We start from the raw sequence: 24,976 nt of genomic DNA, 5'->3' as shown, positions 1-24,976 counted from the left end.
AAGAAGAAAAGGGGGCAGGGGGAACTTCTTCACACTGCTAGTGCTTGGCTATGAAGAGTTCAGGATTATTTTCCCACTTAAACAAAACTGTTGGAAGGAGTAGGTGGTATTTTCCACCTTACAAACTATTCCTATCAATCTGTATACTTCTAGTTCACCATCAGTTACTTATTTTTAAGGTATTAGTGACAGAGCTTATTAACAACATTCAAAAGTAGATTACTGTGAAAAAAATTTATTCATAGAGAAGCCTGACTGTGATATACAACCAGAGGTACCAATTTAAAAAATAATTTTGTCAGGAGTGCCTGGCTGGCTTAGTCAGTGGAATGCAGGACTCTTGATCTCAGGGTTATAAGTTCAAGCTCTGCGCTGGGTGTAGAAATTACTTAAAAATTAAACCTTTAAATAAATAAATAAAAATTTTAAAAAAGAAATAATTATCTCAGCATTGAGGGTCTGGGAGGAAAAAAACCACCAAGTAGTCACCCGACTATGGATTTTTAAATATAATTTACTTTTCAGTGAAAAGATATCAATTTTTCCTATAAATTACTAAAAGGATGCCCAAAAAAACACCTAATAACCTAAATGATACTGTTCTTCAGAGAGCTTATAATATCCCAGTAAAGTTAAAATTAATAGATGGGGAAATTCAGATATCAAATGAAATGGTTTGCTTAAAACCACAAATAGTTTGTACCAAAATTGGAAACAGAATATTTGGTTTCTACTTCTCAGTTATTTTATTTCCAGTCCCAATAGCTCTTACAAGTTTTTTTCTTTTGGCAAAACAGTAGGTTTCTTCAAATCTTAATGGAATATATATATATGAAAATATAGCTCTTCTGATGTAAGAAGCATGGCACCCACTCATCCTGTCCCTCACCATCTCGGGTACCCTATGCTTCACAGAACACTAAAAACCACTGCTGTACATCCAAATTTCCTATTTAAGTTTTATTTTTAGACACTCGTAATCTCTTCAGATTCTTTTAAACTTTCCTATGTATACAGTTAAGAAAGTCCAAATACAATTTTCATTTCAGTATCCTATACATAATTTGGATTTTTATATTTGCTAATGTCACCAGGACACATAGAAACAAACCAAATTCTCCTTAAACTCAAACTTCTTCCCTCTAACAAATGGTTACATATGATATGAAAGTAAGGAATTACCTGTACCTACACCAGTAATTTGGCATCTGACCCTTTATAGTGAAGAAAACAGTCTTCATCCTGTTTTAGATGTCATTCTTCATTAAAACAAATTTTTTTCTAATTCATACCAATTCCTTAATGATTCTAAGTTAAGATTTAGAGGAAAAAAATTTTTAAGATTTACATTAAATGACTTGGTTCTATTTTAATGTGCTTTCACTTCGAGCTTCTTGCCTTTAGCTTGAACAGTCAAAACCATAGTTAGTAGAGAAGGTCCCACTATACGAATGTGGCAGCAATTCCAGACAGATGTGCAATCACAAAGTTTAGCAACATGTGAGATACCTAAAATGATGTTAACTGCACATTGCAATGCATAAAACCATAACCATTATATTTATATTGGCCCCTAGACAGAATGATAGTAAAAAGTGGTCAGAACAAGTGAAATAGCTCCTATTTACATTTACAAAGCAGTGAAAACAGCTGCTGAAACCAAAGAGTTCAACAAGTAAACACAAATTATCAAATCCATGTCGGAACTGTTAAATCACCACTTTGATGTAAAAGCTGTCACTCAAAATACAAACAAAAAGCAAAGAAAGAAAAAGTAAAGTGAGAAGTGACATTGTTCACCTAAAACAAAGCCTTAATCAACCCAGTGCTGCAAGAGAAATCCAGAGACTACTCAGAGAATCATGCTCCCACTCAGCAATGGTAGTAACTCACTGGCTGAGGAGCATTTGCAATGCCTTTTGCAGAGGCTCTTTCAGTTCCTGTGATACTTTTTCTCCAAGATGAGCCAAGCAGTCTTCCACTGAGCTTTCTGGGTTGGCAGGGCTGAACACAGGAGAAGTATGACGGTCAAAGCCTGTGCTGGTGAAAGCTGAAGATAGAGTAAAAGAAAAACCTATTTTAATAAATAATATCAAGAATTGTGCTACAGGGACAGTTGGCTGCCTCAGTTGGAAGAACATGGGATCTTGATCTCAGGGTCATGATTTCAAACCCCACACTGGGAGTATAGAGATTACCTGGAAAAAAAACTTAAAATTTTTGGGGAAAAAAGTTGTGCTATTAAAACTCAGGGGATCGGGATGCCTGAGTGGCTCAGTGGTTGAGCAGCTGCCCTTGATTCAGGGCATGATCCCAGTCTGGGTGTCAAATCCCACATCGGGTTCCCTGTGGGAAGTCTGCTTCTCCCTCAGCCTATATCTCTGTCTCTCTCTCTGTGTCTCTCATGAATATATAAAATCTTTAGGGAAAAAAAGGTATTTAAAAATAACTCAGGGGGGATCCCTGGGCGGTGCAGCAGTTTGGCGCCTGCCTTTGGCCCAGGGCGCGATCCTGGAGACCGGGGATGGAATCCCACATCGGGCTCTCGGTGCATGGAGCTTGCTTCTCCCTCTGCCTGTGTCTTGCCTCTCTCTCTCTCTCTCTATCATAAATAAATAAAAATTATTTAAAAAAAATAAAAATAAAAATAAAAATAACTCAGGGGATTAAGACACTTAAAAGCCACTTAAAAAGGTAAGACAATCATTATGAGATATTAATCTTTCCTGGAACACAATGCTTAATAGGTCCTAGTTTAGAGATTTTTTTTAAAAGAAAGATTTTTATGGAAAACCTTAGTTTTAGGAGAACGAAAAGACAAAACTGACATGCTAAAATATACAAGCCAAGGGGCACCTGGGTCGCTCAGTCGATTAAGTATCCAACTCTTTTTTTTTTTTTCTAAGAATCCAACTCTTGATTTTGGCTTAGGTTATGATCTCAGGGTCATGGGATAGAGCCTGTGGGTGTCAGGCTCCATGATCAATGTGGAATCTCTGTCTCCCTCTGCCCCTCCCCCCACTTACATGTGCTCTTGCTCTTGCTCTCTCTCTCACACAAATAGACTAAATCTTTGGACGCTTGGGTGCTAAGTGATTGAGGATATGCCTTTGGCTCAGGGCGTGATCCTTGGTCCAGGGATCAAGTCCCACATCGGGCTCCCCACAAGGAGCCTGCTTCTCCCTCTGCCTATGTCTCTGCCTCTCTCTGTGTGTCTCTTGTGAATAAATAAATCTTTAAAAAAATAAAATAAAATAAAAAATAAATTAAATCTTAAAAAAAAAATACACAGGGACACGTGGGTAGTTCAGCTGGTTGGGTGTCTGCCTTCAGTTCAGGTCATGATCCCAGGGTCCTGGGATCAAGCCCTGCAAGGGGCTCCCTGCTCAGTGAGGAGTCTACTTCTCCCTCCTCCTCTCCCCTCCTCCCCACTTGTGCTCACTGCTGTCTCTCCCTCAAAAATATTTTTTAAAAAATACACAAGCAATAAATAAATAAATAAATAAATAAATAAATAAATAAATGAATAAATAAATAAATAAAAAATACACAAGCAAGGGCTCAGTGGTTGAAGAACTACCTTCTGCTCAGGTCGTGATCCAGGGGTCCAGGGATCAAGTCCCACATCGGGCTTCCCACAGGGAGCCTGCTTCTCCCTCAGCCTGTGTCTCTGCCTCTCTCTCTGTATCTCTCATGAATAAATAAAATCTTTTAAAAAAAAAAAGGAAATAAAAAATAATAAAAAAATAAAATACACAAGCCAATTTAGTATGTTACTACATACCAATTTCATACAAGAATGATATATGGAAAGCAACTCTTGGCTCTATTATCCCACTCTTAGTATTTTTTTTTAAGATTTCATTTTTACCTTTATAGATATGGCACTTCTTCAACCAGATTCTAATCAGCTTATTCCATCTGACAGGATGAGTCAATTAATTTCATTCCCTTTTTTAAAAAGCTTTTTATTAAGTTCCCCTCACCCCCCCTTGTGCTCTCTCTCAAATAAAATCTTAAAAAAAAATAAAAGTTTTTAATTTTAATTCCAATATAGGTAACATAGTATTACATTAATTTTAGGTATACAACACATGATTCAACAATTCCGTAATTCAATCCCTTTTTATCTTTTTTTAAAAGATTTTATTTATTTGAGAGAGAGAGCAAGCAGGTACATGAGCAAGTGGAGGGACAAAGGAAGAGGGAGAAACAGACTCCTTGCTCAGTGGGGAGCCTGATGTGGGACTCAATCCCAGGACCCCAGGATCATGACCTGAGCTGAAGGCAGATTGCTTAACTAACCCACCCAAGCGCCCCTCTTTCCCTTTTTAAAATGAACTTTCAGGGACACCTGGGTGGCTCAGCGGTTGAGGACTTCTACTTTGGCCCAGGGCGCGATCCCTAGTCCTGGGATTGAGTCCCACATTGGGCTCCCTGCATGGAGCCTGCTTCTCTCCCTCTGCCTGTGTCTCTGCCTCTCTCTCTGTGTTTCTCATGAATAAATAAGTAAAATATTTTTTTAAAAAATGAACTTTCAAACTTAATATTCCTGTACATGGATAAAAATTCAAACTATGAAGGTGATACAAGTATACAAGTTGTCTATGAAAGAGGCAACCACAGCTTCTCTCCTCAGCTCAAACTACAGCTTCTCATCTGCTTCCTTACTCCATGTTATACTGCCATACTCTAACTGGGAGAAAAACAGGCAGAGTCATCATTGTTCCAAGGTACAAGTAAGATGTAGGGCACAGAATCCTAGTAAAGCAAGCAGCTAGCACCCACCCAAGAGTTACTAATAACTTCCATAATGTATTCACTGCATTAATCTAAAGTTTGCACCTAGAAGGCTACAAATTTTACTAAAGTGTGTATTTCTTTATAAAGTGTTTTCCTAAAAAAAATAAATAAATAAAATAAAGTGTTTTCCTCCAAGAAAGATGCAAATGGCTACAAAGTTCACAATAATTTTGTGAGCAAACTTGAGAGCATCCATTTTAATAATCAGTCTAAGATAATATGGGGGTTTAATAAGTGATTGCATGTGATGCTTTGTTGCTTTCTTTTCATTTCTGCCTTCTGCTCATTTTACTATGTATAAGCACTGTTATCAAAAGTGGACAAAGGTTGGGGTGACTGAGTGGCTCAGTCAGTTTAGTGTCTGCCTTTAGCTCAGGTCATGATCCTGAGGTTCAGAGACTGAGTCCCCCATTGGGCTCCTTGCTCAGGGAGGAGTCTGCTTCTCCTTCTCCCTCTGCCTCTGCTTGTACTTTCTCTCTCTCTCTCTCTCTCTCTCAGACAAATAAATAAAACCTTAAAAAAAGAAAAAAAATATTCTCAGCATTATACATAACAGTCAAAAAGTAGAAACAACCTGAATGTCCATCAACTTTGTTTATCCATTTGAATGGATAAACAAAATATGGTATATTCACACTGGAGTATTCTTCCACTGTAAAATGGAATCAAGTACTGACACATGCTATCACATGGATGATCCTTGAAAACACCATGCTGAATGAAATAAGCCAACCAGCAAAGACCACACAGTGTATGATTCCACTTACATACATATCCATAAAGGCAAACACAGGGACAGAAAGTTAGATTAGTGGCTGCCATGAACAGGGATGAGGACAAGGGTGGTAAGAGCAGAAATGGGAAGTGACTGCTAACATGTACAGCATCTCTTCTTGGGATGTTAAAAATGTTCTAAATGTCGATTGTGGTGACGATTACACAATTCTGTGAATATATCAAAAACCACTCAACTGTATACTTTATTTTTTTATAGATTTTTGTTTTTATTTATTCATGAAAGACACACAGAGAGAGGCAGAGACACAGGCAGAGGGAGAAGCAGCTCCATGCAGGGAGCCCGATGTGGGACTCAATCCCAGGACTCCAGGATCACACCCTGAGCCAAAGGCAGACGCTCAACCACTGAGCCACCCAGGTGTCCCTCAACTGTACACTTTAAATGGGTAAATGTGCGAAATACATCTTGATATAAAGCTGTACAAAAAAATCATTGGGCCAGATATTCAATGTAATTAATTATGGAAAGCAAAATAAGGAAAACCCAAATGCTTCCCGCAATTATAAGGGAATGATTGAATAAATATTCATTCAATATATGGAATTTCATGAAGTTAATAGAATGATAACTGTTTTTTTTTTTAATTTTTTTTTTTTATTTATTTATGATAGTCACAGAGAGAGAGAGAGAGGCAGAGACACAGGCAGAGGGAGAAGCAGGCTCCATGCACCAGGAGCCTGACGTGGGATTCGATCCCGGGTCTCCAGGATCGCGCCCTGGGCCAAAGGCAGGCGCCAAACTGCTGCGCCACCCAGGGATCCCGATAACTGTTTTTTTAAGTACTTATTTTATTATTGTTTTTTTAAGTAAGCTCTACACCCAACATGGGGCTTCAACTCACGACCCTGAGATCAAGAGTCAAATGCTCTACCAACTGAGTCAGCCAGGCACAGAAAATGATAACTGTGTTTAAGGTTTATGGTGTAATATTAAGTATAAAAGACATGCCTACAAAGTTACATGTGTATTACTCTTACAGCCATCCATAGCATACAAACATGCAAAAATGGAAGCACTTAGTTACAGTTCCCCTTTAATGTGAATATTAATTTTTAATAACACCAATATAAATTAAACAACATGAAATGGAAACTACCTTAACATGATTGCTTAGTCTATTAACACCAGGAAAAGACCATCAGGTATAGTTTGGAAACATTTATAAACCTATCCTTCAGGAAAGAGAAAGGATACCTTGTGGTTGCACCCTTATAATCCTATACCAATAAAGCTGTATAATGTTGAAAAAGCTCTACTGTAAATACCAAACCAACAGTAAACAACATCAAACTCTGAGTCTACTAATTAACCAGAAAAATAAGAATAAACAGACCTTCAGAAATTTCTTTGTCCAGGGATTCTAGCTCTTCTTCAATTTCGGTTTTAACTTTTAATAAAACTTCTTGATCCAGGGGTTGTGAAGCTATGAGGGAGAGAGAAGCCATTAGAATATGGGTAGCATTTTACCTATCTAAGTCAGAAAATGCAAATCAAAACTCATTACCAAGTCTACTGGGCTCGGAGATGTTTAAAGATGAGGAAGCTGAGGTTAGGTAGGTTAGACCACCACAAGAGAGGAGCTATGAACTCAACTCAGGTCAGTCTGAATATAAAATCATTAATCCAGGGGCACCTGGGTGGCTCAGTTGGTTAAGTGTCTGTCTTCAGCTCAGGTCATGGAATCAAGATCCCAGGGTCCTGGGATCGAGCCTCCAGTCCAGCTCCCTGTTCAGCAGGGAGCCTATTTCTCCCTCTCTCTCTCTCTGCCCCTCTGCTTGTGCTTTCTCTGACTCTCAAATAAATAAATAAAATCTTTAAAAAACAAATCATTAATCCAGTCCTCCTTATTTTCTGTTTGGGAAACTAGGAAGGAAATATCTGAAACGTTTTTGGTGTAATAATAGTAAAAGAACCCATAGGGACGCCTGGTTGGCTCAGTGGTTTGAGCATCTGCCTTTGGCTCAGGTCGTGATTTCAAAGTTCTGGGATCGAGTTCCATATCGAGCCCCCAGCAGGAAGCCTCCTTCTCTTCTCTCTGCCTGTGTCTCTGCCCCTCTCTACATCTCTCATAAACAAATAGAAAATCTTAAAAAAAAAAAAAAAAAGAACCATGAGAAGTTGTCTCAGTGATAAATGTCTTCGAAAATTGATATTCAAGGTCCCTTTATCTTCACAACTTCATGTAAACTGCAGCTCAAGAGGAGGCCTGTTTTCCTCAAAAGACGTATTCTCTAAATTAAGAGAACTATAAGAGCTGGCCACAAGCTATTATCATGTAGTAAAAAGGTCTTGGCCTGTGGCATAGAACAGAGAACAAAGGGGAAGAACTCTGAAGGAGAAAATGAGACAAGATGCTTTAAAATCTACTAGTTTCTCCTGCCACCGATATTTGGAGCAGAACCTCAACATTTCATCTAAAACACTGAATCCAAATAGGACACCCCATACCTCTCACATACAGAATATTTCCAGTGCTGTTTCAATTATTTATTATCACTGATTTGTACCATTGACAAGTTTTTCTTTATTTTTTAAAGATTTTATTTATTTATTCATGAGAGACAGAGAGAGAGAGAGAGAGAGAGAGAGAGAGAGAGAGAGGCAGAGACATGCAGAGGGGGAAGCTGGCTCCACGCAGGGAGCCCGAAGTAGGACTCGATCCCGGGACTCCAAGATCACATCATGGGCAAAGGCAGATGCTCAACCACTGAGCCACCCAGGGATCCCTCATTGACAAGTTTTAGAAAGAGATGGATCTGCCATTCACGTTTTCATTTTTTACAAGCCAATAAATGCTGAATTAAAAGATGACCTTATTAATTTAGACCAAAAAACTTGATTTTTTTTAAGGATTTTATTTTTAAATAATCTACATCCAACGCGGGGCTCAAATTCACAACCCCAAGATAGAGTCCCTGTTCTACTGACTGAGCCAGCCATGCTCCCCTAAACCAAGAAAGTTGATCCCTCTGGCTTTAAAATAGCTTTGAAAAACAAAAGTTGAACGTTCCAACATTTCACAGATTTTCTGATTAGTTTTCAAATTTAAAGTTGATAATAAATAAATAAATAAATAAATAAATAAATAAATAAAGTTGATAAAGATAATTTTCCTTTAGGTAATATAAAACACTTTCCTTCTGAGCTGAGACTAACCAAAATAAAGCTTAAAATAATTTTTTTTGTAAAAAAAATAAAGTTCCTTAGGTATTTCTAGTTGAAGTATAATACAAATGATCTCCTCAATGTCATTATTAATATATTTCCTTAATGACATTTCACTAATCATTTCTGCCTATTTCAATACCTTAGATGAAATTATGTACATAAAAACTTTAAAACATTACATAAACATAATCTATTATGCAAAACTTGAAGACAATGTATCATAGGAATAAGGTGATCTTCATAAATTTTCCTAAGCATAAAATCTTTTTTATTAAAGATTATATTTATTTATTCACGAGAGACACAGAGAGAAAGAGGCAGAGATGCAGGCAGAGGGAGAAGTGGGCTCCATGCAGGGAGCCCAATGCAAGACTCAATCTCTGGACCAGGGATCACGCCCTGAGCCAAAGGCAGACGCTCAACCGTTAAGCCACCCAGGTGTCCCAAAAGTCTATCTTTAAAAGATAGGCTCCCCCCTAATTTTTTAAATTGTGGTAAAATACATGTAATATAAATTTTCCATCTTAACTATTTTTAAGTGTGCAATTCAGCTGTACTACTTACATTCATAATGCTGTGCTACCATCATCGCCATCCATTTCTAGAACTTTCTTACATCCTTTTTTAAGGATTTAATTAATTAATTAATTTGAGAGAGAGAATGAGCACAGGGGGTGGGACACAGGGAGAGGGAGAGAATCCTCAGGCAGACTCCCCACTAAACATGGAGCCTGACATAGGGCTCAATCCTAGGACCCTAAGATCACGACTTGAACCAAAATCAAGAGTCAGGTGCTTGCCAACTGAGCCACTCAGGCATTCCAAGAACTTTCTACATCTTGAAGAACTGAAACTCTAAACCCATTAAACAAGAACTCCCCATTTCTTCCTTCCCCTCTACCCCCCGACCTAGCTCCTGGCAAACTCTATTCTATCTTCTTTCTCTCCAATTTGACTACTCTATGTACATTTTTTAAAAAGATTTTATATATTCATGAGAGATGCAGAGAGATAGGCAGAGACACAGGCAGAGGGAGAAGGAGGCTCCCCGAGGGGAGCCTGATGCAGAACTTGATCCCAGGATGCCAGGGATCAACACCCTCAGCCAAAGGCAGATGCTCAACCACTGAGCCACCCAGGCACCCCTATTCTATGTACTTTATGTAAGTGGAATCATACAGTACTTGTCTTTGGAGACTGGCTTATTTTGCTTAGAGACAGACTTTTAATAAATCTATTAAAAGTATTGTTAGGGGGCAGCCCGGGTGGCTCAGCGGTTTAGCACTGCCTTCGACCCAGGCCATGATCCTGGAGTCCCGGGATAGAGTCCAGTGTCGGGCTCCCTGCATGGAGCCTGCTTCTCCCCCTGCCTGTGTCTGCCGCTCTCTCTCTGTGTGTCTCTCATGAATAAATAAAGTCTTTAAAAAAATAAATAAATAAAAGTAGTGTTAGATAATGAGAATAGATTTTCCTTTTATATTTTTTAAGATTTTGCTTATTTTAGAGAAAGAGCACGAGATAGGGGAGGAGCAGAGAGGGACAAGCAGATTGAGCTGAGCACAGAGCCTGACACAGGGCTCGATCCAATGATCCTGAGATCATGATCTGATCCAAAATCAGATCAAAGAGCCAAACACTCAACCAACTGCGCCACGCAAATGCCCCTAATAGGTTTTCCTTTTAGAAGTAATTTGTAAACTTTTAGATGGCTCTACAACAACACTGAGTAATGTAACTACACTAGGTAAAGTGACCCACAGCACATATTGTGTGACATTATTAAAACAAGGCAAACACAGACTGGGGAAATTAACTTGAGGTCAATCTTACTTCTTTCAATGAAATTACCTCTCTCCCTCTGGTTTCCTGGAAGGCGGCTCAATAAAGTGGAAGATAAGCTTTGGTATCAAGATTCCAGCTCATCACTACACATGGCCTTAGGAAAATAACCTTCTTAAGCTTCTCTCCTTATGTAAAGTGGGAAAATAATACCTACCTCAAAGAGATGTTGTCAAGGCTAATGAGATAAGTCCCATTACGTTGAAAATGCTCAATAGGGCAGCCCAGGTGGCTCAGCGGTTTAGCACCGCCTTCAGCCCAGGGCCTGATCCTGGAGACCCAGGATCGAGTCCCATATCAGGTTCCCTGCATGGAGCCTGCTTCTCCCTCTGCCTGTGTCTCTGCCCTCCCCCCCCCCCCCCCCCCCCCGTCTCTCTCTCTCTCTCTGTCTTTCATGAATGGATAAATAAAATCTTTTTAAAAATAAATAAACAAATAAATAAAATAATCTCTTTCACCCAAAAACGTAAGAATTTTGACCAATCATTGAATTAAACTGAATGAAAGTGTTTTTAAGAGAAACCCTTCTTGGGCACCTGGGTGGCTCAGTGGTTGAGCATCTGCCTTTGGCTCAGGATGCAATACCAGGGTCCTGGGACCAAGTTCTAAATCAGGATCCCTGCAGAGAGCCTACTTCTCCTTCTGCCTATGTCTCTGCCTCTCTCTGGGTCTTTCATGAGTAAATAAAAAAAATCTTAAAAAAAAAAAAAAAGCAGGTGGGGGGAAGCAAGACGCCTGGGTGGCTCATCGGTTGGGCTCATCGGTCTTTGGCTCCGGGCATGATCCAGGATTGAGTCCTACATCGGGCTCCTTGCAGGGAGCCTGCTTCTCCCTCTGCCTAGGTCTCTACCTCTCTTTCTCTCTGTGCCTCTCATGAATAAATAAAATCTTTAAAAAACATTTAAAATTTAAAATTTAAAATAAATAAATAAATAAATAAATAAATAAATAAATAAATGGGAGGAAGCCCTTCTTTTACCTGCTGATAGTCCTTCAATCACACTTCCAAGACAACTCAGAGTAGGGTAAAAAGAGTAGGCTGAAAGTTTTGGTCAGCATTTTGAGTTCCATAAAAACATTTCAAACCTGGGGATTCCTGGGTGGCTCAGCGGTTTAGCACCCGCCTTTGGCCCAGGGTGTGATCCTGGAGTCCCAGGATTCAGTCCCACATCAGGCTCCCTGCATGGAGCCTGCTTCTCCCTCTGCCTGTGTCTCTGCCTCTCTCTTTCTGTGTGTCCCTCATGAATGAATAAATAAATAAAAATCTTAAAAAAAGAAAAATTTCAAACTTAACATCTGCTGGTTTGTTTTGACTTGCCCTTAATAAAAAATACAGGGCACTTAAACATTTGAGACTCTTAATTAGAATACAATCTGTTGAGTCTTTTTTAAAAAATATTTTTTTTATTTATTCATGAGAGACACACAGAGAGAGGCAGAGACATAGGCAGAGGGAGAAGCAGGCTCCATGTGGGAAGCCTGATGTGGAACTCAATTCCAGGACCCCGGGATCATGCCCTGAGTCAAAGGCAGATGCCCAACCACTGAGCCACCCAGGCATCCCAAATCTTTTTTTCTTTTTTATTTTTTTTAAGGTTTTTTTTTAATTTACTTTTTTATTTATTTACTTACTTACTTAGTTGAGGGGGAGGGACGAAGGGAAAGGGAGAATCTCAAGCGACTGACTCCCTGCTGAGCATAGAGCCCCACACAAAGCTCACCCGATCTCACAACCCTGAGATCATGACCTGAACTGAAATCAAGAGTCAGCTGCTTAATCAACTTAGCCACCCAGGTGCCCTGAATCTGTTTTTTAGTCTGACATGAGAGGTAATTCCTCCATTTCTCTGCATTCTAGATTTTATCCTCAGAAGCAAGCTGGATCATCAGAGAAGTACGTACATGTAATGTAGGTCCCCATACAATGTTAACTAATTGTTTTAACTGGGCTGCATTTTGGTGTCATTTCTTTAGCTTTAATCCAGAATCATATTAAGAGACAATGTTTTGAAAGCTATTTATGGTGACGGAATTGTGATAGAGAATATTATAAAAGAGGAATGTTAAGAATAAGACCTCAACTATTATCCTCCATGCTTATATTTGAGAGTTTTAGTCAATGCCTGAATCAATTTTAGATTTGGGAAGATTACAAAAAAAAAAAAAAAAAAAAAAGATTTGGGAAGATCTGTAAAATAAAGGCCATCCAGTTCCTCATTATATGAAGAACATGGGACTTAGAGAAGTTGAAATGACTTGCCCAGGCTCAAATAAATCCTATAAAAACAAAATTAGAAAGTAGATCTTCTCGGGTATCTGGCTGGCTCAGTCCATTGACTCTTGATCTTATGAGTTGTGAGTTTGAGCCCCACACTGAGTGTAGAAATTACTTAAAAATCTTTAAGAAATTAGATCTTCTGGACACCTGGGTGGCTCAGTGATTGAGCCTTTGGCTCAGGGTGTGATTCCTGGAGTCCTGGGATCGAGTCCCGCATCAGGCTTCCTGCAGGTAGCCTGCTTCTCCCTCTGCCTGTGTCTCTGCCTCTCTCTGTGTCTCTCAGGAATAAATAAATAAAATCTTAAAAAAAAAAATTAGATCTTCTGAAAAGTAAAATTATTACTGAATTCTGAAACATGATAATCTTTTATATACAGTGAAAAATAAGGAATACATGAGTGTTTTATCTGCCATTTGTCTCTTTTTGGAAAAATCTACATACCTAAAACATATACACACCTACATACCCAATCACACCACCACCAATACTACCCCCATGCCACAAAGTAAACAAAAATAATGTCTTGGTTACCATATGCCTTACCCGCCAGATTAAAGAAAAGCAGCTGATTAAAGGAGTGTCTATTCTCATGAGACTAATGTGATGCTGATTACACACGACAAGTTGTCATACTTGATAATAAGCCATGTGGAAAACCTAAACCAGAAAAAGTCTACTGCTGTCAGGACACAAAAGGCTATTTATTTAGCTAACCAATGACCTAGACAGATTCAGTGATTTTCATTTAATCAATGCCCCCACCCCAGACTTTCAAAAGCAAAAAGCTACGCAGTAGCACCACGCAGCATAAATCCCCCACTATAAACCCAGAGAAAAATATTTCAAAGATAAACAGACTTTAGCACACCAAATCCCATCCACTTCAGTGTCAAATCAAGAGTCAAGTGAGTCAGCAATCATCATGTTCCAGCCCTGAAATACACACAGAGCTTTCAAAGTGAGTGTCAGATCAACAAGTTTAGAATAGTTCTATGGGCAGAGCAAAATACTTCCTATATCTATGGGTCTCCAAACTGAATGCACATTAAAATTACTGAGCAAATATATTAAAAATACAGATTCCCAAGCCCCATCATGAAGCATCTAGTTTAATAGGTCTAGAGTAGGGCTCCATGATTTTATTTTGGGGGGATTTTTTTTAAGATTAAAAAAAATTATTTTTAAGTAATCTCTATACCCAAACATGGGGCAGGACCGTACAAAGATCAAGTCGCATTCTCTACTGACTGAGCTTGCCAGGTGCGCCCATGATCTTTTTTAAATAGCATTCAGGCAATTAGTCTTGACAAATACTGCTCTAGAAAACCCAAATAATTATAATCAAATTAAAAACACCTACTAAACATAAAGACAATATGGTTCCATTATTTACTCAATAGCAAAAACAAGCACCCCAAATGATACCATAGTAGACAGATGTTTAAAGGTAAAAAAAAGAGCCTTTTGCCTCATTGCTTCTGAGACAGCAAAGCAAGATGGGTCACCAGCAGCTCTACTGGAGCCATCCCAGGAAATTCAGCCAGGGTTCTCCTTCTTGCCATATCTGCTCAAACCTGCGAGGTCTGATCTGGAAATCCGGCCTCAATATGTGCCCCAGTATTTCCAACAGTACACAAAGGATAGAGGCTTCACTAAGCTGGATTAAGTGAACTTCCTTGAATAGGTCATCTAAGAGACCTACTTTAACTGCAGAAATCTAACATCTGTACCTCATGCTAACTCATTGTTCATAAAAATACTTCAACTATGAATGTTTAAAAAACAAAAGTACAAAACAGCCAATCACAATGGTAGTTTTCAGGTTCCAGTGTTCCCACTCCCCAACATATCCTGCACAATGGAAGACAGATTTGAGACAGGACAGATTTGAAGGAGAAGAATGCAGGGAAATTTCATCATGCACCCACTCAAAATCTGGTTTCAGGATCAAATATCTGTTCCTGATAGAAAAGCTGAGAAAGAATGAAACAGTACATATCTCTAGAAATAATGAACCCTGAATCAAAATCTGGGATGGGGTTATGAGAATCTGTCTTAAAAAGTTGATTTGAGATGGCAATATCCTCCAAACTGGGTCTACAGATTCAATGCAACCCCTATCAAAATTCCAACTGTAGGGTACCTGGCTGGCTCAGGCCATGGTCTTGATCTTAGGGTCTTAAGTTCAAACCCCACTAAGGGTGAAGAGATTACTTAAAAGAATTATCTTTAGGGCAGCCCCGGTGGTGCAGCGGTTTAGCGCTGCCTGCAGCCCGGGGTGTGATCCTGGAAACCCGGGATCGAGTCCCACATCGGTCTCGCTGCATGGAGCCTGCTTCTCCCTCTGCCTGTGTCTCTGCCTCTCTCTCTCTCTCTTTCTGTGTCTCTATGAATAAATAAATAAAATCTTTTAAAAAAAGTTACCTTTAAAAAAAATTCCAACTGCCCTTTTTCCAGAAATGGATAAGATAACCCTAAAATTCATATAGAATTGCAAGAGACACAAAATAGTCAAAGCAATTTTGAAAAAGAAGAACCAAGTAGGAGGACTCAAACTTTACAATTTCAAAACTTACTACAAAGCTGCGATAATCGGGTGTCTGGGTGGCTCAGTCAGTTGAGTGTCTGCCTTTGGCTCCAGTCATGATGCCACTGGGATTGAGTCCCACATTAGGCTTCCTGCTCAGCGAAGGAGCCTGCCTCTCCCTCTTCCTCTGTCTCTCCCCCTTGCTCATGCTCTCTCTCTCAAATAAATAAAATATTTAAAAACAAAAGCAATAATAATCAAGATTAATAAAAACAGGGGATCCCTGGGTGGCGCAGTGGTTTGGCGCCTGCCTTTGGCCCAGGGCGCGATCCTGGAGACCGGGGATCGAATCCCATGTCGGGCTCCCGGTGTGTGGAGCCTGCTTCTCCCTCTGCCTATGTCTCTGCCTCTCTCTCTCTCTCTCTGTGTGACAATAAAATAAAAAAAATAAAATAAAATAAAATAAAATAAAATAAAAAAATAAAATAAAACCTTTAACAAAAAGATTAATAAAAACAGACAGAACAATGGGATCTAATTGAGAGGCCAGAAATAAATCTGTATTTTTTTTTAAGATTGTATTTGTTCATGAGAGACAGAGAGAGAGAGGCAGAGACATAGGCAGAGGGAGAAGCAGACTCCCCGCAGGGAACTTGATGCGGGACTCAATCCCAGGACCCCAGGATCACACCCTGGGCCGAAGGCAGACGCTCAACTGCTGAGCCACCCAGGCGTCCTAAATCTGTATCTTTAAGGTCAATTGATTTTTGAGAAGGGAACCAAGACCATTCAATGGGAAAATGAAGAAATTTTTAGCTTAGCAAATGGTGTAGGAAAATTGGATATTCCCATGCAAATTAATGCCCCTATATGGCTACTTCATAGCATATACAAAAATTAATTCAAAATGGCCAAAGATCTCAATTTTTTTAAAGATTTTTTAATAAGATTTTATTTATTTATTTATTCATGAGAGATACAGAGAGAGAGAGGCAGAGACACAGGCCGAGAGAAGCAGGCTCCCTGCAGGGATCCTGATGTGGGACTCCATCCCAGAACTCCAGGATCACCCCCTGAGCCAAAGGTAGATGCTCAACCTCTGAGCCACCCAGGCGTCCCAAGGATTTTTATTTTTTTAATGTAAGCTCTACACCCAACAAAGGACTTGAACCCCCCAGTCCCAAGATCAAGAGTTGCACACTCCACTGACCAAGCCAGCCAAGCACTCCTATTAAAGATGTAAATTTAAAAGCTAAAACTATAAAACTTTTTAAAAGAAACATAGGTGAAAATGAGCATGACTCTGGATTCAGTAATGGTTTCTTAGATATGACACCAAAAACATAAGAAGTCAAAGAAAACACAGATAAACTAGGCGTCATAAAAATTAAAAACATCTGTGTATCAAGTACACTATCAATACAAACTACAGAATGGAAAAGAATACGTGAAATTGTGTATCTGATAAAAGTCTGGTATCTAAAATATATAAAGAATTCTTACAGTTCAAAAGAAAGACAAATAACCCAATCGTGTATCTGATAAAAGTCTGGTATCTAAAATATATAAAGAATTCTTACAGTTCAAAAGAAAGACAAATAACCCAATCAAAATAAAGAGCAAAGGATAAGAACATTTTTCCAAAGATATATAAATGACCAATAAGCACATGAAAAGGTGTTCAACATCATTAACCTTTAGGGAAATACAAAATAAAACCACAATGAAATACCATCACATACCTGCTAGACTAGCTATAATCAAAAACAGCAATGATAGCAAGTTTGGCAAAGATACAGAGAAACTGGAACCCCAATAGGTGGCTGGTGGAAATGCAAAATGATACAACCACTGTAGAAGACAGCTTGGTAGTTTGTTACAAAACTAAACATACTCTTACCATATAATCTAGCATATGAATTCTTGAGGTCAGGGTCATGAGTTCAAGCTCCATGTTGGGCACAGAGGTTACTTTAAAAAAAAAGGAATGAAATCCTGATACATGCTACAGCATAGATGAACCCTAAAGACATTATGCTAAATGAAATAAGTCAGACCCAAAAGAACAAATATTGTTTGATTCCACTCAAATGAAGTGCCTAGAATAGTTAAATTCATAGAGACAGAAAGTAGAATAGTGGCTGCCTAGGGCTGGAGGGAAAAGAGGAACATGGGGAGTGACCATTTTATGGTTGAGTGAATAACAAACCAGGAGCACAGCTACATGTATTTGATAGTCACATTACTAACAGATGAACTTACTCTCCTTTATAACCTGAGAAAGAAATGTCTTATTAGTAAATCCGTATTAATTACTTTAGCATCAAGCTGCTCTATGTTAATAAACGCAAAATTGTGCATAACAGAAGTTGTTTGACATCAAGTATGCAAGTGAGCAAGACTTCTACCAGTCAGAATATATAATCCAGAACAGGGACTATATTCAGCACAAACTAAAAATGTCTGGAAGAGTTAGCTAGTTCGGGAAAAGGTTAAACTATTTATGGAAAAGCCTATAGCCAGTACATAACTTAGGAAAAAATGAAAAACATGCAATGTAACAATAATCTTGTGTCATGAATCTCCCTTAACCTATCCTTTTCAGGATAGGAACCTATGCTTCCTGCTTCAGGAACTTGAAACCAAACCCTGCCCATATTATACCAATGGACGCTAACAAAGGTCCTATTTAAAGATGGCATGAGAATAAAGTCTACATCACATTTTTAGATAACAGCATAAGAAAGCAGCAAAGAAAGCAGTAAGAACCTTTTATTTTCTTTACAAATTTTATTTATTTATTCATGAGAGACACAGAGAGAGGCAAAGACACAGGCAGAGGGAGATGCAGGCTCCATGAAGGGAGCCTGATGTGGGACTTGATCCCGGAACCCTGGGATCATGACCTGAGCCAAAGACTGATGCTCAAAACCACTGAGTCACCCAGGTGCCCGTAGAACCTAGTTTTTACCTCTAAGAAGTTAGCCTTTCTTTTTAAATGCCACAGCCTAGAAGGGACAAAAGTCACACCTCTCCTATTTCGTTGGCTAGAACTAGTCACATGGTGCAGCCTAAATGCAATTTCCCCATGCTCCAGACAAGGAGATAAGAATTTGATATTAGGGGATGCCTGGGTGGCTGTGGTTAAGCGTCTGCCTTTGGCTCAGAGCGTGATCCTGGAGTCCTGGGATCAAGTCCCACATCAGGCTCCCTGCATGGGAGCTTGCTTCTCCCTCTGCCTATGTCTCTGCCTCTCTCTCTGTGTCTCTCATGAATAAATAAATAAAATCTTAAAAAAAAAAAGAATTTGATATTAATGAACATTACTGTAATCACTATGACAGGAGTCTACCATTCTAGAGCAACTCAGTATGAGGAATAAGGATGTTTAAAATATGACAGTAGGGGCATCTGGGTGGCTCAGTCATTTAAGTGTCCAACTCCTGATTTCAGCTCAGGTCATGATCTCAGGGTCGTGAAATTGAGCCTTGTGTCAGCTCCATGCTGGGCATGGAGCCTGCTTAAGAGTCTCTCTCTCCCTGTCCTCCTCCTTAGCTTTCACGTTCTCTCTATATATAAAAAACAAAATAAAACAAAATACAAAACCGTAAAAGACATAAGATACAATGGGTAATGGGACCAGATCATAGAAACCAATGAAAGTTTTGTTAAAGTAGCCTTGGGGAAGGGAATAACCAATATAAGAGGCAACGTCAGGAAGTTCAATATGCTGTACCATGCAAACTGCATGATGGGGAAGATATAAAGCAAAGGAGAAAAATTAGGAGACACTTGCAATAATTTAGGCAGGACCTATAGGATAATGGGAGGATTGTCACAAAATCAGGACAGCTGGGAACAGCTGACAAAGAGAAAGGGCTCCTGGCTGGCTCAGTAAGCAAAGCATGTGACTCTTGATCTCAGGGTTGTGAGTTCAAGTCCCAAGTTGGGTGTAGAGATTATTAAAAAAAAAAAGAAAAAAGAAAGAAAGAAATAAAAAGGGTAGGAAGCAGAGAAAAGAGCTAAAGAATGACTTTACATTTCAGACCTGGGTAGCAGGTGGTATTATGAACAAATTATTGTAAAAATAGGGGCTGGCTTAGAGGGGAAAATAAAAACTGGAATTCTAGACCTGGGTGTATAATATCACACTAGTCACTAATCACATGAAGCTTTTTAAATTTAAATAAAAATTAAATAAAATTAAAAATTCATGGATGCCTGGGTGGCTCAGTTGGTTGAGCATCTGCTTTTGGTTCAGGTCATGATCCCAGGGTTCTGGAGTCGAGTCCTGCATCGAGCTCCCAGCAGGAAACCTGCTTCTTCCTCTGCCTATGTCTCTGCCTCTCTCTGTGCCTCTCATGAATAAGTAAATAAAATCTTAAAAAAAAAAAAAAAAAAAAAAGACTGATGGAACACCCTAAATGTCCTACAGCAGGAGACTACAGATACTTATTTATTTACTGACATGGACAGATGTTCAAATATGTTAATTTTTTAAATGTTACCAAATGCCACATGTATCACCTCATTTTTACAAACCATAAATTCAAATTTATATGTTCCTATATAAATAGAAAAAAGTTAATATTTCATAATTTTAAATTACTTGATTATAGAATTTTTCTTTTTTTTTTACTTTTCTAAATACTTTCACATATATTAAAAACATTAAAAAAATTATTAAAGAACAAAGTGACAAGAGGACAGACTAACAACATTTAGTTTTGTGCATAAATGGATTGCACTCCTTGATAATAAGAAGAAAAATAAAGTTCCCCACACTGATATTAGGTGTCAGCAAACTATAACCCTTAGGTCACAACTGCGTGATTTCTATGGCCCACAAGCCAAGAACGATTTTCATATGTTTTAAATGATTGAAAAAAATAAAAAGATTAATATTTTGTGACATAAAAATTACAGGAAATTCAGTACCCATAAATAAAATGTAACTGAGGGATCCCTGGGTGGCACAGCGGTTTAGCGCTTGCCTTTGGCCTGGGGCGCGATCCTGGAGACCCGGGATCGAGTCCCACGTCGGGCTCCCGGTGCATGGAGCCTGCTTCTCCCTCTGCCTATGTCTCTGCCTCTCTCTCTCTCTCTCTGTGACTATCATAAACAAATAAAAAATTTTAAAAATTAAAAAAAAAAAGTAACTGAAATACAGCCACACTCACTCATTCATGTATTATGTATAGTTACTTTGTGCTACACTGACAGAAACGGGTTACAACAGTGTGTGTACGGTATCGTCACACCTCCATCATCGCAGCTCCACTGTTGCGTAGCGCTGTGTACCACAGTGACACAATACAACCACACGGCAATGCCACCCATATTGCCATACCACAATTTTTATTTACCCATCATGTCTGGGTTTTTTTTTGTTTTTTTTTTTATGATAGTCACACACACACACACAGAGAGAGGCAGAGACACAGGCAGAGGGAGAAGCAGGCTCTATGCACCAGGAGCCCGACGTGGGATTCGATACCAGGTCTCCAGGATCGCGCCCCAGGCCAAAGGCAGGCGCCAAACCGCTGCGCCACCCAGGGATCCCTTACCCATCATGTCAAATCAAGAAAAAAAAAGGTGGACTTTGTTCTTTTAAGGCAAAATGGAATATACATTAGTTATCAAATTAGATGGCAAAGTATTGTACTTACTAAGCAATGACATTAGAGCTATGCTAGAAGCACATAATATCCGGATATTACCAGACTCATCAGAGTATTCCCAAGTCACAGGAAAGCAAGTTAGAAAAAATAGAAAATTTAAAATGGAACTTTTCATCATAGAATTTCTTCATAAAAAAAAAAATGAAAATGAGGCTGCAACCAAAGTAAGTTTCTATGTGGTTCAGCTGTTAGTCAAGCAAGGAAAGTCATTTACTGATGTCAAGTTAATTAAACTCTGTTCAGCTAAAGCAGCTAAAGATATGTGTCATAAAAAATAAGTTTAAGATTATTAGTCCTTTGGAAAAAAAAGATTATTAGTCTTTTGGAAAGAACACCTGCTCAATGAGTTGAGGACAATGGGAACAACATCAATAGTCAATTGAACTACAAGGCAAACAATTCTGAGTGGTTTTCTTCGGCTCTTGATAAACTGACAGTTGTCGAAACTGCTCAGCTGCTGTTTATTCAAGAGTCCCTATCAAGTTTGAAGTGACTAAATAATTGGCATGCCTAACACAATAATTATGGGTGAGAATATTTTTTTAAAAAATGAGAAAACAGGGACGCCTGGGTGGCTCAGCAGTTTAGCACCTGCCTTTGGCTCAGGGCGTGATCCCGGAGTCTCGGGATCGAGTCCCACGTCAGGCTCCCTGCAGGGAGCCTGCTTCTCCCTCTGCTTGAGTCTCTGCCTCTCTCTTTCTGTGTGTGTGTGCCTCTCATGAATAAATAGATAAAATCTTTTTAAAAAACTGTTTCTTAATAACGAAATCTAGGGATGCCTGGGTGGCTCAGTGGTTGAGCATCCATCTGCCTTTGGCTCAGGTTGTGATCCTGGAGTCCGGGGATCAAGTCTCGCGTCGGGCTCCCTACAGGGAGCCTGCTTCTCCCTCTGCCTATGTCTCTGCCCCTCTGTGTCTCTCATGAATAAATAAATAAAATCTGTAAAAATATATATACATAAAATAAATCTAAAATTACAAGGCCTACAGCTTGCTAGCCCTGCCATGGACAATGTTCCTGGGAGTTAATGACTACATTCTCCTTATTGGGTTTCCAGGTAAAGAAGGCTGTCCTACCCAGGAGATACACTGACTCCAGGTTCCATAGGGCAGAGCAAGTATTGTTCCCTGATAATGGAATTCATGTCCCACAAATAACAATCAGTAGCCTATCCTGAACTTTAGCAACCACAGCCAATGAGATGTCACAAGCCTATAGCACATCAGCAGATACGTCTAAATGCCCTTCATGGGTTATACTGGGTAAAAGACTGACCGTGGACTACATTCTGGCAGAACAAGGAGGAGTATGTATGGTTGCCAACACCTCCTATTGAGTTAGAATACTACTATTGGTTAGGTAGAACAATCCCTACCTAAGGAAAGGAAACTAAGGGGCAGCCCAGGTGGCTCAGCGGTTTAGCATCACTTTCAGCCCAGGGCCTGATCCTGGAGACCCGGGATCGAGTCCCACATTGGGCTTCTCCGCATGGAGCCTGATTCTCCCTCTGCCTGTGTCTCTGCCCTTCTCTCTCTCTGTGTGTCTCTCATGAATAAATAAATAAAATCTTTAAAAAATAAAAAAGAAAGGAAACTAAGTGGTTATCTGAAAATACCTACTAGTCCCCTCTGAGACTTACTCACTTGGCTAAATCTGAGATCCTGAGGTGGACGGCTGAGATCAAACACTGCACAATGGCTTCATCCTGCGAAATGGGATTCTGTTTATAATCGCCTTAATCAAGTGTTATACAAGACAAACTGAATGGCTCTCAATGAATGTCACTGCATCTCATTTTGAAGGGTAGACTGTTGCAAGCAATGGCCTGCAATGAAACTCAAGCCTCCCCATATGTCCTTGCTGGCTGTGATGAACTCTAGGCCTACCTGTCCTCTGACTCTAAGCCACTGTTATAACTAGTAATGAAGGCAGTTAGGATGTCAAAATGACCACAAAGTGACTGCTCACTCTTTCAAACAGGGTCACTGGTTTACTACAAAAGGTGCTAAGCCCTTAGTACTGGGATCCTCAGCTGCAGTACAGCCCACAACATAAAATGCCATCAAGTAGGCTCATCATATTACCTATGGTAGTTGGAGGTAGAGTGAACCAGTGCTATCATCTAACACTCCTGGTGTTTCCGAGGCTAGAGTAGTAACATATTATCTTGCTCTAATCCACTGAGTCTTGTTATGTGCAGTTTTGCCATCTATGGAGTTCTAGGAGGCTGAATTATAAAAACTACATGTGTTTGAGGGGTGCCTGGGTGGCTCAGGTGGCTGAGCCTACGACTCCTGGTTTTGGCTCAGGTTGTGCTCTCAGGGTCCTGGCATCAAGCCCCTAGTTGGGCTCCATGCTCAGCAAGAGTCTGCTTGTCCCTCTCCCTCCCCCTCTACCCCTCCCCACATTCACTTGTGCATGTGTGTACTCAGTATCTCTCTCAAATAAATGAATAAATAAAAACCACACATTTTTCATAAAATTAATTCCTGGAATCTTCCTCCCAAAGCAAAATCCTGGCCCAAATACAATTCCTACCTCAGGTGTACTAACCATTTATGCATTAATTACTATCAGTACAACTATCTGGTTGGTTGGACTCCCTGTATGTCTATTATGGTATATGTCCACTGAGTCTAAATACCCAAGTCTTCAGTTGCAAGCAAGTGAGCAGAAGGCAGTTTGGCCGCAAGAGTGGAGCAATGCCTAAATCAAAGGAACTTGTTTCTTCAAGCTCTTCTGGCAGCGATTCTGACAGTGAGATTGACAAAAAGTTAAAGAGGAAAAAGCAAGCTACGCCAGAGAAACCTATGAAGAAGCAAAAGACTGGCGAAACTTCAAGAGCTCTGTCATCCTCTAAGCAGAGCAGCAGCAGAGATGATAACATGTTTCAGATTGGGAAAATGAGGTACATCAGTGTTCGGGACTTTAAAGGGAAAGTCCTAATTGATATTAGAGAATATTGAATGGATCCAGAAGGTGAAAAGAAACCTGGAAGAAAAGGTATTTCTTTAAATCCTGAGCAATGGGGATCCCTGGGTGGCGCAGCGGTTTGGCGCCTGCCTTTGGCCCAGGGCGCGATCCTGGAGACCCGGGATCGAATCCCACGTCGGGCTCCCGGTGCATGGAGCCTGCTTCTCCCTCTGCCTGTGTCTCTGCCTCTCTCTCTATCTCTCTGTGACTATCATAAATAAATAAAAATTAAAAAAAAAATTAAAAAAAAATAAATCCTGAGCAATGGAGCCAGCTGAAGAAACAGATTTCTGACATTGATGATGCAGTAAGAAAACTAAAATCAGAGCCATATAAAACCTGTACTGTTGTTGTTTTAATCTGTCTTTTTACATTGGCTTTTGTTTTCTAAACGTTGTTTTCCAAGCTATTGTATATTTGGATTGCAGAACAATTTGTAAGATGAATACTTTTTTTTACGTGCATTATTAAAAGTGTTCTGAATGAAGCCAATTGTCAACTTGATTAAGGAGGATTGCTTTGTGCCCGCCACCTAGTGTAAAATAAAATCAAGTAATACAATCTTAAATAAATAAATAAATAAATAAATAAATAAATAAATACCCAAGTCTTAAAACAATGTAATCCAGCACTTTCAGAAGTTACAACTAGGGCACCTGGATGGCTCAGTGGTTGAGCATCTGCTTTTAGCTCAGTGCATGATCCTGGGGGTCCTGGGATCAAGTCCTGCATTGAGCTCCCTGTTCAGCAGGAAGTCTGCTTCTCCTCTCCCTCTGCCTGTTGCTCCCCCTGCTTGTGCTGTCAAATAAATAAAATCTTTAAAAAAAAATTAATGAAATAAATCATAAATAATTGATTATAACTATGTAAAAACTATGTATATTGATAAAGATTAGAGAATAAGAAA

The 24,976-nt window shown here is 39.4% G+C and overlaps 1 protein-coding gene and 1 pseudogene across 7 annotated transcripts in view; one reads left to right on the top strand and one right to left on the bottom strand.

The window, feature by feature from the left end:
* The window catches only part of BCL2L13 (BCL2 like 13), a 92,875-nt gene that overhangs the window by 53,699 nt on the left and 14,200 nt on the right, over positions 1 to 24,976 (bottom strand). For 4 of the 7 annotated variants that reach the window (XM_025995509.2, XM_072766380.1, XM_072766381.1 and 1 more), the window contains 2 exons: positions 6,936 to 7,025; positions 1,894 to 2,050 (listed from right to left, as the gene is read on the bottom strand). In XM_025995509.2, the coding sequence (XP_025851294.1) occupies positions 1,894 to 2,050; positions 6,936 to 7,025 (247 nt within the window). Of the gene's footprint in view, positions 1 to 1,893; positions 2,051 to 3,580; positions 3,709 to 6,935; positions 7,026 to 24,976 lie in introns of those variants that run through there. The other 3 variants (XM_025995512.2, XM_025995511.2, XM_072766383.1) reach the window with 2 other exon arrangements.
* On the top strand, positions 14,385 to 14,554 carry LOC112917440 (small ribosomal subunit protein uS14-like; annotated as a pseudogene).

This window comes from Vulpes vulpes, chromosome 8, assembly GCF_048418805.1.
Source record: "Vulpes vulpes isolate BD-2025 chromosome 8, VulVul3, whole genome shotgun sequence".
Classification (NCBI taxonomy): domain Eukaryota; kingdom Metazoa; phylum Chordata; class Mammalia; order Carnivora; family Canidae; genus Vulpes; species Vulpes vulpes.
The sequence above is the reverse complement of the archived record's forward strand: the minus strand, read 5'-3'. Positions and strand labels throughout refer to the sequence as shown.